At 37.8% G+C, this 16,353-nt stretch overlaps 2 protein-coding genes and 1 long non-coding RNA gene across 4 annotated transcripts; 1 reads left to right on the top strand and 2 right to left on the bottom strand.

Annotated features, from left to right (window-relative positions):
- Positions 1-621: 621 nt before the first annotated feature.
- Positions 622-3,900, bottom strand: LOC149000834 (putative metal-nicotianamine transporter YSL7). The gene is made up of 6 exons (XM_089140131.1): positions 3,468-3,900; positions 2,927-3,090; positions 2,723-2,820; positions 2,495-2,629; positions 2,189-2,378; positions 622-1,731 (listed from the first exon to the last, which is right to left on the bottom strand). The coding sequence occupies exons 1-6, from the start codon at positions 3,898-3,900 to the stop codon at positions 622-624; spliced, it is 2,130 nt and encodes a 709-aa protein (XP_088996257.1).
- Positions 3,901-5,642: 1,742 nt separating this feature from the next.
- LOC149000833 (uncharacterized) lies at positions 5,643-10,529 on the top strand. Of its 2 annotated transcripts, none has more exons than XR_016170746.1 (3): positions 5,643-5,697; positions 6,278-6,555; positions 9,136-9,377. It is a non-coding gene; the product is annotated as an uncharacterized LOC149000833 (long non-coding RNA). The 2 variants fall into 2 exon arrangements; XR_016170747.1 differs by lacking the exon at positions 5,643-5,697 and adding an exon at positions 10,012-10,529 and having other exon boundaries at positions 6,200-6,555; positions 9,136-9,313.
- Positions 10,530-11,145: 616 nt separating this feature from the next.
- LOC149000832 (protein REVEILLE 1-like) lies at positions 11,146-14,997 on the bottom strand. Its single transcript, XM_089140197.1, has 6 exons — positions 13,995-14,997; positions 13,457-13,591; positions 13,232-13,343; positions 13,055-13,116; positions 12,459-12,893; positions 11,146-12,360 (listed from the first exon to the last, which is right to left on the bottom strand). Exons 1-6 carry the CDS (start codon positions 14,004-14,006, stop codon positions 11,563-11,565), a joined length of 1,554 nt encoding a protein of 517 aa, XP_088996323.1. The 5' UTR covers positions 14,007-14,997; the 3' UTR covers positions 11,146-11,562.
- Between the last annotated feature and the right edge of the window lie 1,356 nt (positions 14,998-16,353).

Here is a 16,353-nt window from a genome sequence, read left to right as displayed (position 1 = left end):
ACATCCACATTAAGTCTTGACTGATTCAACTAATTTTGAAATTAATTTCTATGATGAAAATGGTTTTTACGTATTTATATACAAATGATTTAATTTAATATTAATAATATATTTGCTAATGGGATCCTGAGGTTTGTCATAAGTCAGATTTTAATTTAAAGAAATAATAAAATGAATTTCACATTTGTCTCTCACTATTACGCGGAAACACTCAGAAAAGACATCCACATTAAGTCTTGATTGATTTAACTAATTTTGAAATTAATTTCTATGATGAAAATGGTTTTTATGTATTTATATACAAATGATTTAATTTAATATTAATAATATTTCGTAACTTATTTCTAGCCAAACTTTGTATGATGTCTAAGGTTCTCAAGTTTTTTTTTTTTTCTTCTGTTCTTCTTTTTTGTCCAAAGATAGAATCTCAAGTATTAAAATCTTGTGATAAAAATATTTAAACGAATCTATCAACTTGCAAGACATTTTTATCTGTTGAGAAGAACGAATCCAACTGATTAGTTAGGATATTACATTACTATTTGATATTTCAAAATACATTATTATCCAACAAAGCTGTTGGATCAATACTTAACAGAATATTAAAAAAGAGTAGTTGACTTAAGACCCCATTAAGAAAGCATCCACTCTGGCATTGTTTGGACTTGTCAAGAACTTCATGCAGATAGGTGGAGTTACACCAGCCAAAGCAAGTATAGAACTAGGCAAAGTCCATATTCCATCACCACATATCAAACCAGATGCTACTGCAGGCCCAAATGCATCTGCTTTGGCTCTATTTAGCTTCTGCCACACAAATAATATCAAGCTTCCAACACACATATCAATGGTGAAGTAAGACCCTATGTAAAATGGTATTCCCATGGCCATTGGGTAAGGGATATACTTAGACCACTTCTTTCCAACTGAATCTCTAATTGCATTTATGAGAACTGACAAAAAAAAGAACCCATAACAAAGTTGAAGGCAATGAGTTGGTAGAGCTGAGAAACCCTCAACACCTAACACAGCCATGCTGCGAAAAACAGATGCATAAGGAGCAGGATATTGTGTACCAGGTTGACCCATGTCAGGGAAAGCCTGGACAAAGATCCAGAAGACAAATGGAGAGATAATACAACCCATAGTAGTTCCAATCACTTGGCTCACAAACATTGCTCTTGGAGAAGCCAAGGTCAGGTATCCAGTCTTGAAGTCCTGTGTAAGGTCAGATGCTGTGGAGACAATGTTCATTAAGACACCACATGCTGCAAGACCTGCAATAACCCCTCCTTCTGATGCTCCAGCCCAAGCACCAATTACAAAAATGGCAATTGTCCCATATGTAGGGCCTAAGGACCAGTCAGTGAGGCCACATCCATATGCATTACAAAATGCTAGAACAGGTGAAAAAATGTAGATCACTATGATATAGTACCACTTGAGCTGGGGGAAGATGAATGGAATTGTAATAATGGAGACAATAGAAAGTGCAAGATAGCCTCCTAATGCAAACCAATTTGGAAGTTGGTCTTTGAGGAAGAGTTTGGTTCTCCTTTCATCATCAAAAGACATGGGAGGTCGGCTTGTAGGTGAATCCCTTTCAGCAATAGGGAGAGCTGCTTTCTTTTTTGCTTGAATTTCTTGATACACTCTGACGCCTGTTTTGCTTAGAACTTTTGTGAAGTTGTATATACCATCTCCAAGGATCATGGCAACTGAGATGAAAATCTGCAGTCAAGCATTATATAAAGTTTGTCAATTCTGAGATCAATTTCTGCTCTACTATTTGCTATCACATGGGTAAGACGATTTTTTGTGCTACTTTTTATCACTTGTGCTTGGACAAGAATCCGAGATTAACTTCCTAATCTAGGTCCTTAGACTTGACGCAGACCTAGATTTGGAAAGTAATCTGCTTTGATGTTTCTTCTAAGCTTCACTTAGTTCTCCATCCCCTAGTAGTTGACACTAAGGAACATGCTTATTATTGTCTCCTAGGTCTTACCTCTACTCACCAATTGCCTCTCTGATGACTAGAGTCCCCGCCCTTTCCCTCTTTTCTCCCCCTTTGGGTTTTGGTTACGATCGTTTATTCATTTTTATTTTTATTTTTCCTGTCAATTTGTGATGTCAAAAGATTATTTTCCTAGTAATCCATCAATTTTTGAGTGAAGCAGAACCTTACTCTATAACCTTGTATGCCATTGACACTACTAGGGCCAAGGTTTGCAGGATACCATTGACCTTCTTTAGCACCAATAAGAGGCCACATAATACCCCATGAGAGAATTGCTCCAAGTAAAAGTGATACATTTATGATATGTGGGCATATCATTCCAACTCCAATATAAGTTGCTGAGAAATCGAAGTAAAACCTGTTTGTCCACATAAAAAGAACAGTAGCAACTATCAATTCTCATATTCGCGAACTTCAAATCAAACTGGAATGGTCATGACCTTGTTTGAATGATAAGGCATTCCAGCTACTTACGTGTTAGTATAGGCTTCGAGACCAAATGTAGGAAAGTTTACAAACCCACAACCATTTCCTCCAGTGAAGAACCATTGAAAGAAACCCCACAAGAAGCTAAAGGTGAAAAATTTTCCCAATGTCTTGACTTGTTTCCTGGGAACACGAGAAAATATAAATAATGAGGATTTTCTACTTGAGCTAATCTAATTCATTTGCAGGATAGATCTGTTTATCAAGAGATCTTACTTTGCTAGTTTGGCTCCAACAGGAGTGTGGAAGCTGTTTATAAGGTGTGCAGTTGCAGTTCCACTTGGGTATGTTAGTCTAAAGTCAATGATCATGATCTGAAACCAAACACATTCTAAGTCATACAAAGATCAAAAAACCAACAATAATACCAAAAAGAAAGAAAATCAAGTTTGATAATATGAATTATATGAAATTAATTACTTTCCGGAGAGGCACCACGGAGAAGAGCCCAATGAAACTAACAACAAAGAGAAACCCAATCATCCATCCAGGTTGTGGGTTCTTAATATTTAGAGCATCATTAAAATTTACTGTTTGCTTAGCTATAGCAGAGCTCATTCCATAGATGTTACTGCCAAAACCTCCTGTTCAATCAAATGAAAACATAGCACAATTAACCTTCAGTTTTGAAATCCCTTTTAAATCCTTGTATTAAATACTTCATTAAATAATTAACGTTCAGAAATAAGACAAAATTGAAGTTTAGTTGCAATGGGAGAGTCTAGATCACCTCTCCCCCGATACTTTTTCATCACACGTATTATGTGGGGTTCACATCTAATTATAATAAAATAATTCAAAGGTGGGACCCCTAGTGGATCTTACACAACCCCAGTTAACATGTGTAGTGAAAAAGCGTCAAGAGAACACATAGGCTCTCCTGACGGAGAGGTGATTCAAACTTGCAATGAGAAACTGCAAAACAAGTAGGTGATTATTTAGGGTTTCATGGAGAACGTACCACTGAAAGAGATCCCTGCACTTGCAACAACACAGGTCTGAATGACGGTGTTCTCTTGCCTTGTGAAGGGTTGTCTGAGCCAACCAGTCTTCTCAAGCAACTTTGTCCATGTTTTAATGAAGAAAAACCCCAGAAGTCCAGCAGAAACATTGAGGGAAGGTATGACACCTGTGGTGAGGTTGAGTTTCATGACAATGAAACTAAAAAGGATTGAAAGAACTAATGCTACCACAAAGGCTCTGATGGTCAGTTGTTCACGCCATGAAGGCACCTTCTTGTTCTGAAAGATCTGCTCCACAGTGAGCTGTTCATCTTCTTCTTCTTCCTCCACTTTCTTGTTGTTCTTCTTTAATCCCTGGTGACTCACTAGTTCTGGATCCAAGGGATCTTCGTAGGTCTTGAGATTCTCGATCTTATCTTCCATATTCTCCATTTGGATTGGAAAATATGGAGATCTCTTACGCTGGAAGCTTGAGACTTGAAACTTCCTTGGAGCTCTATTTATGTGAATTTAGAAGGGAACATTTCATCACTTGATCTTGCTAATTTGTGGGTGTTTCATGGGCTATGATTTCCTAGCTGATCTAAGCTTGAAGTAGTTGTGTAACCTTGCCTGACCTGGGCATGTCACTTCTGACTTTCATCCTTCTATATTCGGTGGCATGTCTCATCCATAAAAACTGAAATTTGTGAAAAGAGAATCGCCTAATCCATTAGATTTTGATTGTTTGATAGGATTCTTGAAATAATGTCAAAGATATTTAATTTGAACACATATGAAGGGCTTATTGCGTCAATCATTGGTGACTTAAACATTGCATGCATGAATCTTGGATCCAAGAAACTCCAATAGAAAGAAAGCACCTCTCTAAGTGAAGGCTTTAGTAAATGCTGTGCTCACTTTGTTCCCCCAACACAATGATGATTGTTAATAGTAGATGTAATGCAATCGACAATTGTTCCCTCCGTCTTTCCTTGGCTCTACAATTCTCGAAAGAACTTATAATTATTTTCTTCTTAAAAAAAATAAATAAATAAATAAAAAATAACAGCTTATTTTCATAGAAGAAAAGACAAGAAAATGAAAAGAAAATTAGATGAGGTTTTTTTAATAGAAGATAAATTAATATTAGGTCTTCTCATTAAGAGGTGTTAGTTTCAACCACTAGAACAGTTCTGCGTTCGCATATTTGCATATTTTCATTGATTTTCATATAAACAGCTTCCACAGCAGCGGCATATCATTCAATTTGGACCCTTAAACTAGGTATTACCAAAAAATGGAAGGGCACATACATGCATAGTAAGATAACCAGCGATCCATATGTCACAAGTTTTACAATTTTGAGGATACAGAACAAATCGAGTAAAACCTGCACCCTAACCTAGCTTTCCCTATTTCTTTTAGAATTTTGCATTTTTTTCCCATGTTGTTTTTAGTTCTTCATAGAAATCTTTTATTTAGGATTGAATCGGTGGCGGGAGGGTGATTTCCGGCATGGAAACGGAGAGGTGGTTGCGTACTTTTCTTTTCTTTCTCTTTTTACTTTTAATTTTTGTAGGGTAATGGATGATTTTTGGCTGTGTGGGTAAGAGGGATTATTTTTGGTATTTTACGAACAAATTTAACACTTCTCCAACTGTGGTTAGTTGTTTAGGACCTAAGCATAATTTATTGTATTAAGAAAATCTAACATTAATTTATCTTCTATTAAAAGGACCCACACATAAAAAATTTAAAAAAAAAAGTGACTCGAGTGGCAAAATTACATTGGGTTGAGTCGCCAACAAAGCCTTTTTTGTAAGTTGGGAGTCAAACTCCTGAGTCATCCGAACCGGTCAAACCGATTTATAAAGAACCCGGTTGAATTAAATATGGAACTGATCACCAGGGCTCTTTGGCAACTCACTCAAGCCAAAAAGTACAAACTTTTGCGGATGGTTTGTATTACAATATTGAAGGAATAGTTTGGGCAAATAAATTGTAAATGATGAAACAGTGAAAAGAGAAGTTGGTTGTAGATGTTCTTTTCCTCTCTTCTTTGGTTTGACTTCCTGGTATTCTCTCTCCTGGGTTCTTTGGTTTGGGGCTTTTTATATATTCGTGTGCACTTTTGTTCTCTTTGTTTCGGTAAGATAATAGCCCCAACTCTTCTTCCTATGTGCCATGGTTGGAATGCGCTGACAGTTGCTCTTTGGGTTCCATCTCCAATTCTAAGAAAACTATGAGGTGGGTGTAAACCCTTATTTCTTAATTTATTTCTGCTAACCATAAGAATTCCATTCCCTTTGCACTACTGTTTTATTAGAGTTTAGTTTTCTGCTTTGCTTCTGTTTCTAATGTGAAAGTTTCAGAAAGAATTGGAACCACTTTCTGTTTCTCTTCTTTAATTTCTCGCATTCTGGGTTCGTATTGAACTGGTAGTCACTTAGTATAGATGAATTGGGTATTCTAATCCCAAAAATAAGATGTTTCTTTTACCCATTTAATGATTATTAGTGAATTTCACTGGGATTTATTTCCTGTTATATTGAATATGGGTGGTACAAGAGGCAATAGGCGGCAAAATCTGTGGTGTTCTTTTCGTTCCTGGAGCGTAAAGAATAACAATCTGTGCTGGGTATTGGAAAGGAAGAGGGTATGTCTGTTTTTAAGCTTTAGAAAATAATATTTCTTTATTGAATTGGTTTTATGAATCAATGGTAGCAAAAAAAAGAGATGTAAGGGAGGTACTGCCAATGACCTTAAATGGTGGTGCTCTCTGCCCCCGATTATTTGATAAACTGAATTAGCACTTCTGCATTTTTAGGTCGGAGGCCAGATTCTTATTGCCTAAATCAGAGATGCATGTACAACATAAAATGTTCTCCCTGTCTGGTTACACATGAATAATATCAGAGAAAAGAATGAAGAAGCACATCAAGCCAGGAGACTTAGACATAAAAGACACCAACTTATCTGTTCTGATGGCACTTTTGAATCTGAGTATAATGTCTGCAGAAAATTCTCAGCATCTGAAATGACATGTCGTGGAGTTCTGCTGCTGTTGCACATTGTCCCTGAGCTCAGTTAGTTCATATGTTCAAGGTACCCGATGATTTGGCCTTCGAGATTGTCTAAAGCTGCATTTGTCAATCATTCATTGAGTTAGAAACTATAATCTAATTTCCATGACTTCAATCATACTAGTGTTCTATCCAGCTATAAGCAGGACTTTGTCCCTTCTAATTGAAGAGAACCTTTGGGGGAAATTTTGCCTTCCTAAGAGATCCACTGCCTTTATTCAATTTAAGTTGTTTCAGTTCTAAAAATATGGCTTTGGGGTGACCTCCAGGAAAATAGTTCCATATGCATCAGTTTTAACTCTTCAAGCACTTCCAGGTGTTGTTTCCTAAATATTTTGTAATTGAGTTAAGCATTGATTTCTATTGCTGTCAATTGAATGGTATATATTAGATATGCGTATTTGGTTTAAATGCTTGCATTTAGGACTTGTCTTTTGTCTCTTTGACTCTGTTGAACATTCTGGTTTTGATTTTCCTTTTTTTGGGGGGATAATTCTGTGCAATGTTGCCATACTACTTTTTCTTGGTTCATCACCAGTGCACCTACAACATATCACGTTGATGCATGTCTTTCATTCAGAAATATTGAAGAGAGCTTGCAAAATGTTTTTCGAATTTTGATAATCTTGATGAAGGTGAGAACCTTAGGCACCTTGAAATATACTTATACTCCATTTCTTATTCTGCAGTACAACTCATAATGTCTATGAAATACAAAATATGTCTATTTTGCAGTCAAATTTGTGATGAATAGAATAGCAAATAGATCTAGAGGCTTTGCTTTCCTTTGTAATGCAACTGAGGAGGTATCTAAGAAAGCTATTAAGAAAATGCATGGAATATTATGTGCTTAATTCAACTATGAAGTTAAGTTTTATATACATCTAGCAGAATCAAGATAACATGTATGGCTGCAGTAGTGAGCATAGCCACATATGGCATATACATTTTCTCTTTTTGTACGAGTTCTCATTAATGACATCGGATCTAGATGAGATAGTTGAGTACTTTTTCCTGTCATGCATCTTCATCCAATGGACACTTCTAATGAAAGCCCTCCCCATACCTAATATGAGGATGTGAGCAACACAATACTGACATACTATAATAAATATGAGAGACCGCTGATGTGCATTACTATGTTTTTACTGCCTAAAGTACATGTATCATGTTCTTCATCATAGTGCAGCCAGTACTACAACCACCCCAAAAGTAAGTTATTCAGAAGAGTTATATGATCCAATCTGCCAAAACTATAGAATTGTTGTTGTGATCTGACCGTTTTTAGCTGTTGACAAGTTTAATAACTGAAGAAGTTATACAAAAATAAAGTAGATCCTCTGCGTCTGGGCAGGGTGTTTGTCCATCCAACCGCCCCGCCGGCTGGACGACACGTGACCTGCCTGTGGTTGCTTGGTACCACAGGCAGGGCATCCAGCAAGCAGTTGGATGGATGCACACCCTGCCTGGACACAGAGGATCTGAACTCGTACAAACACCTGAGAACCTGAATGGCATTTATGACTGTAGAGTTTTAGTGTTCGACTCCTCATGACTTGGCAAGGTTGATTTCCTGCACCTGTACTTGCAAAACTTGAGATATCGTTCTCTAACTTTTTACTTGAGAAAATTGTATCCAGAAAGTGAAAAGGGATTCCTCTAAGACAATTTTTGGAAGAAAATCAGCTATAAAATTTGTGCTATTTTCCCCCCTTGGGGGGTTTGGGAGATTTGGAGAGGTGGTGAAAGGAAAATCATCTAAGTTTGGCTAGTAAATTCTATTGGGAAATTGCAGTTTTCCTTTCATCCTTAGTGTTTACAATGGAGGCAGGTTTCATTTCAATAATATTGTGTATAAGAAAATGTAACCTTTCATCTGAATGTGCCTTGTGGAACTCGATGAATGAACGATTGTTGTAGGACTTACAATTTATCAAAAAAAAATTCCTCCTCAACATGTCTATTGTCAGAAGTACCTTGTTTTAAGGCTATGGAGTATTATATTCAACAAATCCTGCGTTTATATTCAAGGTTTGTTGTTCATTTCTATTGTTGACAGATGCCACTTTGCGCAACTTTTAACATGTAAAATCTTGGATTATATGGGCATCTTGAAATTCAAGTGTTTAGCCTAAGCGAAATGAAGTCTATATATGGTTACATTTAATTATCCTGCTGGTACTCTTCTGGCTGTGGTGTGCTTTGAATTGTTTAACCTAATGAGCCACAATGAATGTATGTGGATTTTTGTCGCTGGACTTCCTAATGGGCGACCTGAACCTTCTTAGCATATACAATCATATATATTTCTAGGGGAAAAAATGGATCTGTTTTATTTAAGATAGCTAAAGCTTCTAATCTTGATAGAACTTAATGATGAAGACTGGATTGATTTTCACATTGACCATAACCGGATTCCTTAAAGGGGCCATTCAAAATCCTGACTCTCCACTGATTGTGGCTATATGGCTTCATTAGCATAACTGCCTTGAATAATCATGCCCCCTATCTGGATTTGTCTTCCAACAATTTTCTGTTATCCCATTAGATCTCTCTTGAAGTGGATATGCTTACTTAACTTAGGGATGCTAATTAAATGCAGATCTGTTCAGTTACATGACTAAATCATATTCATGGAAGTTGCAAAGTTGAGATGCAACTGTGCCAAAAGCAAATTTCCAGATAGTTTGAACAGCTTGGTGTATCAGTTGAGTTGTTTGTCCTGGATATAATTTTTGATCGAAGAAATCATATGCAGTTCACATCACACACCAGCCCAGGTATTTCATTAACCTTCTTGCTTAGTACGTGTAATTCATCATTTGCAATATCGAATTGATACATTTTTTGGGGCATAATATTTTAATTATTTCATTAATTTCTAATGGCATGACTGGCAAAGATTGGTTTTGCCTTTTTAGCATCAAAGTTTTCTATTCTGAAAGAGGAACTTATTTAAGTACACCTGAAGACTACCAAGAGTTTGATTGCAGGAGACAGTTGTTAAATAGGTGGATGTCTGATGTATAACATTGTAGGGAATTTGCCCCTATCTTGGCTGGATACTATCTCTTAGCTTTCAAGTTTATAACTAGTTAGGCTAGGTTTCAGGTTCCTAGTTCGAGTAGGACTTCTATCCCTTTAATGTTCTCTTCCTGTAAAAGGAATAATTTGTATGAAGCCACCTAACTACATTTACTAAGTTATAGATGGAATTATTCCAACAAGTAATGATCATTATCAATTTCTTACTGTATTTTTCTCCTTGAAATTTTGTTTTTTGAAATTGAGATTTGTCAGGCTACTAATCCTTAAAAGGGTTCTTCTGGTGAGAGAACTCTTAGCCTACTCCATGGATGAGGAGTTTTTAAGTCATTTTGCTCTCTCCCTTCCTCCCTCCCGCCCTCTCTCTCTCTAAAAATGTTTTCTACAGCATGGACATTTGTATTGGACTGTAATTCATGGCATCAACATGCAGATTCAGGAGCTGTTCATCTTTGTGTTTGGTCAATCGACTGAAATGTTTGCTACAGGTGGGACAGTTATGATGGAAACCTATCGGATTGTAATTCATGGCATCAACATGAAGATTTCAAGAGCTATTAATCTGAAAGGTTCAGGTACCTGAAATTAGATATGAATTGGGTAGATAATGAGAAATGCATGTACCCTGGAATAGAGCCAGGGTACAGATGTAAGGTCAAGTTGGTAAGGGGACATACTTAGAAAAATTGAACTGTGTGTGTGTGATGGGGCTGTGCATGTAAGGTTTGGTAAGGACATCCGAGCACATGTATTGAACTCTGTTTGTTTCATGTTTTGTTCATATCTAATTTTCAGGTAGCTGAACCTTTCAGATTAACAGCTCTCGAATCTCAATGTTGGTGCCATGAATTACTATCCAATAGGTTCAGTCAATTCAAGTTGACACAGGGATCAATAGTTATAAACATGGTGAATCATGCAGTTTCATTGTCAAACCAGACGTTAGGCACAGCATATGATGGTGGTCCCCTAATCCATTAGTGCTCCCTAACTGAGCTCACATGGGGGACTCCATATTCTATATACTCTGTATCTGAAATCCTGGTCACCAATGCTTTGCCAAAGCACAATGCTTTGAAGGCCAAGAAAAAAAAATCGTACCTAAATTTATGAATAGAAAGAGACAAATGGAGCGTGGGACTGTCGTAAGAAAGGAACATCCAAGACATTAACACAGGGATAACACCCAAATGACAACTTCTGGAGACTGTACTACAAGTCATTTGGAGAGCTATAAAAATAGCCCAATTGAAGCAAGTACAACTCCAACAAATCTTATGGTATGAAGTCATGGCAACATATCTGATCCAAGGAAAAGAGATTCAAAACTTATCCCTTCTTTAATTTCTATTTTGGCACATATTCTATTTATAACTACCAAACTTAAAAGTCTGTAATTTAAGACAGGACACAGCAAAACTATGGGTACTTAGTTTAACAAACCATCATATAGGACTCCCTTCTTTAGAGACTATGATTCATGATGGATGTAAAATGGAATTGAAGGGCTTTGTTTTCTTAGATAAATGAAGTTATCTTTGTCTTATGGAAAGAATAAAAAAAACCCCCAAGAATGGAATTGAAGGACTTGGACCAGAAGATACATATTTCATCATTGAACTACACCCAACAATTGAAATAAGACTGTATCTAACCGTTTGAAAATTACTATTGCCAGGAAAAAAGAGGGAAATGAGTATACAATTTAGAGCAAAAGACCCTATGGAAGGTAAGTTAAACGTTTAAAACAGTTGAAGGGAACCAAAAATAAGACAACTGAGACTTTACAAGGATGCAGAGATGGTTCCTTGGCTAATGGTTACCTCTCGCATCCATCTCAGTTCTCACTTTATCCAACCACTAAAACCGTCCAGGTCACATATTAACACTGGCCTCTAAATCAGTTCCCAAACTGTTAAAAAAAACAGACATTTCTGCAAAACAATGGAAGATGTGGGTACAGGAAGATCACCCAACTGGATGACTACAAGCATAGCCGGATTTTTTGTCCCTCCCTGTCTTCCCCAATTGTCAATGCCGAGCAGGGATCTCTTTCTGCTATACATCTTTTATATGGCACAAACCCCTTTGTGCACTTAGTGGGGCTAGCTTTTGGCCGGGAGAAGGCTGATGTTTCACTCGGTCTCAACCGGAAAAACAGGCCTGGCTCATTCTCCTCCATCTCACAATCAAGCTCTCTTCTCTGAGAATCCACAACATCCCCATTCCTGTCACATAAGCCAACATCATTTACAGATGCAGTGTTTGAACCCGTCCAAGATCCTTCTTTGTGAATATCCTTGTCTTCTGAGGCTTCTTCTAAGCAGGAATCTGGATGTGTACTAGTTGGGTTTGGATTCTGGTGAGGAAGAAAAGGGAATGGTACACCACCATACAGTTGCAACCAAGGCAGTGCAGCAGCAGTGGAAGCATCTAATTGGTGCTGGCCTTCTTTCTGTAATTGCATATAGTAGAACAATTGTGAATTTCCAGAGGCCCAAGGAGTCCAGGGATTTTTGTTCTCCTCGAAGGACTTTTCCATCTGCATTGCATTCAACTGTGATGTCTGCAGGGGCTTTGCCTCATTGCTGTCAAGATTCTCTTGAAAGTTTTCAGAGGGCAATGATTTGCAAGTTTCAGCAGTGGATGGACACGGCTTGTTGGAGTCATTGACAAACACTGTCCTTCCAAACAGCTTAAGAGACACTGTGGGTGCCTCGGAGGTTGTTTCTTCTTTAGTAAATGCACTTTCTTTTGATCCCAAGTCTACTTTCTTAAGGTCCTGATAGGGAAAGAAACACAGAGAGTAATCTAATCAGGACCTAAAATATTTAAAGATGGTTGAAACACAGCTAAACAAAAATGTCTTTAAGGTTGTACCTTAGAAGATTGATCCTGTGTACTTGGAGCAGCATTCATCTGGACAGATGATGGAGATCCATTGTCATCTTCCGCGAATGAGGTGGGTAGCATATGTCCATTCCCTTGTTCAGCAGATAAATAGTTGAAATTGTTAGAGCCAACAGCAGATGAAACCGTTGAAGCACAACCATCTGGTGAATTTGATGACAAAGAGCCTGTTGTATCTGAGCCAACTCTAGATAAAACAGATATTGGAGATTGATTAACTTGGTCAGTAACCGAGAAATTTGGTGATGGACACCTTTCTTGTTTCTCTGAGACTGAGTTCCCCTTCTTGGCTGGAATCACTACTTTACGAGGATAAGGATGCATAGGTTTCCGTTTAGGCCGGGGAGGAGGAATCTCAATTGGTTTCACAGAGGCTGGATTACTACAGCTTGACTCCCGTACCACCTGGTCAAGATGAAGCAGAAAAATAAGCAACGTGCATCAACTTGTCAGGCAGAAGAAACCCTCAGAAGAACGTTTAAACGCCTTCAGGTTTTCAACTAATTGACTTACTTTAATCATGTCATGTACTTAATATGGGAGAAAATAGGTACTGGGGTTAGAACCTTAGAGAAAAACTTCTGCGCATGGCTTCTAATCTGAACAGCAGTCTTTGTAGCCACATGTTCTGTATAAAGACAAAGCAATCTCAACACACAGACTAAACATGAAGATAAAAATATGGACTAGAAAATAAGAGTTGAAAGGTATTTCAGAAATCTGAAACTTCCACTCAAACTAACCTTCTATCCGACGCCAAGCCCGACCATACAGTTTCAAAGCTTCCAGGAACTTCTTATGTTCTTCCTCAGTCCATCTTTCTCGTTGTTTTGTGATTGTGTAAGGTTTTCTTGCCTGTAGAAAAGAAAAAGGCAGACCACAATGAGGAAAAAGGAGAAACGCACAAAAGTTTCAAAGTTAATATTTCAATCGGAGCAGGGGGTTCAAATCTTCAGAAAGAAAGAAACCTTGGGTGCAAATTCATCTGCAGAAGGATACATCTCCTTTAGTTGGTCTCCAGTTCCAAATTGAGTGCCAACATCCATGCAGTCAGGATCACCACTGATGCTACCATCAGGTGTAAATGTTCCTCCGTTACCATCCTAAAATCAGTATGAGCACATAATGAGAAAAGCGCTGGCAGGTCACCATAGATTACAAAGTATACTACGGAAATCAAAGCAGAGAACCAAAAACTTCAAAACAACCATTAAAATAAACCACAGCTGCAGCAAACGTAATTAAACTGGTAAGCACCCTCAACTAAAGAGGAAGAATAGTGAACTAATATCGGATTAAGCAGATTTCCATTTCTACCTAATGCAACCTCAGAAAATTGCAATCGTTCACGAAGCAGAAGTAACACTTCAAAATTAATTTAATTGTGGGATGAAACGAATCACGATTGAGGATATGTTGATATGTTCAGAATTTAAATTTATTGAAGCAAGCCTAAATTATAATTTTTAAAAAAAAATCTGGGCAAGGTGCAGTATGATCGCATACCTGAACGGCCATAGTTAAAGAGCTCTTCAGCTACTTCAGTGCTCAGAGACAGATCTAGTGCGCTTGAACAAGACTCCTGAAAGATCTCAAACGCTTCAACTTCAAGACGACCTTCAAGGCTTCTAAGCGACAAAATACAAGGCGCAAGAGAGAGTGATGCTAAGAGCCCCCGAAAAGTGCAACAATCAACTTCGCAGTGACATCGAGACCCTCCCGTCCCTACAACTCCAATTCCTCTGCAGCTTCTTCGGGAGTTTAACAGAAGAACTGCAATCAAACTTATTCACCTACAACAACAGATTCCCCAAAAATCCATTCCCGAATAAACCGTTTCCCATTCTCCAATTCATCTCTACAGGGATCGCAGAACCGACGATCACCAGTCTTGAGTGAATCTTGATCTGAATATAAATATCACCGAAACAAGTAAAGAATCAACTATCTTCCTTCTTCGAATCCAACTTCCCCAAAGAAAATCTCCCGACGAACCCTAGGAATGAATGATCCGTCAACACTCGATCCACTAGAACACCTTCCTTTCTACTCGAGGAATCAATCCAACCAAAAGAAAATTCTTATACGTTTCTGAAGGGGAAAAAAATCTTTTTCTAACCAGAAATCTCTCTTCAACAGAAGATTGAAGAAAAAACGGAAAAAAGAACAATTTTGAACAACAAAAGATGGTATTTCAGGTTCCGGCTGCTCAAGATTACAACAACAGTATGCTAAAGAGATCACAAGATGCAGAAGATAGGAAATTAACTTAGTCTGAAAGAGGATCACTAGAAGAAACTAGCAACGAAGCGTAACACCTCCGTCTCTGCAAATGTCGCCGGGAAACCAGAATCTAAGCTCCGATTCAGCAGAGAACAGAGACAGAGGTAGAGTGTAAGCAAGCGAGAGCGATAGAGAAGCAAAACGGAGCAAAAAAAGTTCAGGAATTCCAAGATACCAAAACGAGAGAGAGAGACCGAAAGAGAGGTAGGAATCAGAGAAGAAGAGGAACAGAGAAGCTCTTATGTAAATCTCGAGCTTTTGAGAAGAAAGAAGAAAAGGGAGTTGCCACGTCAGATAATTTATTATAATTTTTTCCAGGATCCATCGAAAATTCGAGAAAGACTGAAATCTTGTGGCTACGCTTGCACGAGATACCAAACACGTGTCGCGATCTCATATTGTTTCTTAAGAGTAAAATAAAAATACTAAATTTATGGCGAAGATAAAAGCTTAAAATATCTGTAGCCTCTAAAATGCCTTTCTGGAGAGAGAAAACAAAAAAAATTCAAAGAAAAAGATCAGCCACTAGGTATTTGGATCAAAAGTGATAAACGATGAGGACAGCAGGTGGACTTTTCCTGCACTTTTCGCCACCTCAGCACCTCTCTTAAAGAAAGCGCAAGGCGTATTTTAGCAAAAGAGAGGAAAAAGAAATGATTGGGCCAATGAGACTTGAGAGCCTTAGAAGGGATATAGACGGTTCTCGACCACGCAAATGAAGAGAAGATTTTTAAAATAATCAGAAATTTCCGGGCCACATGTTTTTAGGGTTTTCTTTAGCCCTTTCTTTGGTTAGAACGACAAGTGTATCCTGTGTTTGGATTGTTTTAGCGAAAAATGTTGGTACGAGCCTTGAAGATTTATTTAATGTTTGGAAAATTCAGAGCGGAAAATGATGGGAATATGAGGCGGATCTTTTAACTCGGGAGTCGAGAAGATATTGGGATTTCCAGCTGGAAAGAAAGTGGGAGAAAAAGCGATGTGTCTGTGATTTATATTTTGGCTCGTGTGGGATGTGGCTTGGATTGGTTGTACGTGCCACTTTATGTGGCGTTGAGCTCGTTGGCGGTTAGGTTAATTGTGGTGGGCCCTCACACAAATATCCTTAGATTTTAAATCCAATGTCGTCTTTATTGATAACTTCTGAGAACCAGTAATTTGGAATCTTTACTCATTTTGGGGGAAATTACTGGTTGTGAGAGTTGGGCACGGGAGATTTCGATTCCGATCGTGTGTTTTCAGTTGAAATTGAAAACATGTAAGAGTCTCTAGAAGGGTCCATCATTTACCGTTTAACACCATCGAGACCTTCAACCCAAAAAACAAAAAACACCATCAAGACCTTCAACCCAAAAAACAACCAATTATGGATACCACGTGGGCTACCTTGGATTTGGAGATCAATGTCTCACCATTTTTGGTATTTTTTAAGACAAATTGACGGTTCTGATCCATTATTCCGGACATTTGAAATTCTGATTCGACTTTAACAAATTTTTTTTTTTTTTAATACTGTAAGAGACTTGATTGTCTATACAACAATGAACAAGTAATTAATTGTGAATTTCTACCCAAAAAAAAG

This window comes from Hakea prostrata, chromosome 11, assembly GCF_041222555.1.
Source record: "Hakea prostrata isolate BN-2017 chromosome 11, UWA_Hpros_2, whole genome shotgun sequence".
NCBI classification, from domain to species: Eukaryota; Viridiplantae; Streptophyta; class Magnoliopsida; order Proteales; family Proteaceae; genus Hakea; species Hakea prostrata.
The sequence above is the reverse complement of the archived record's forward strand: the minus strand, read 5'-3'. Positions and strand labels throughout refer to the sequence as shown.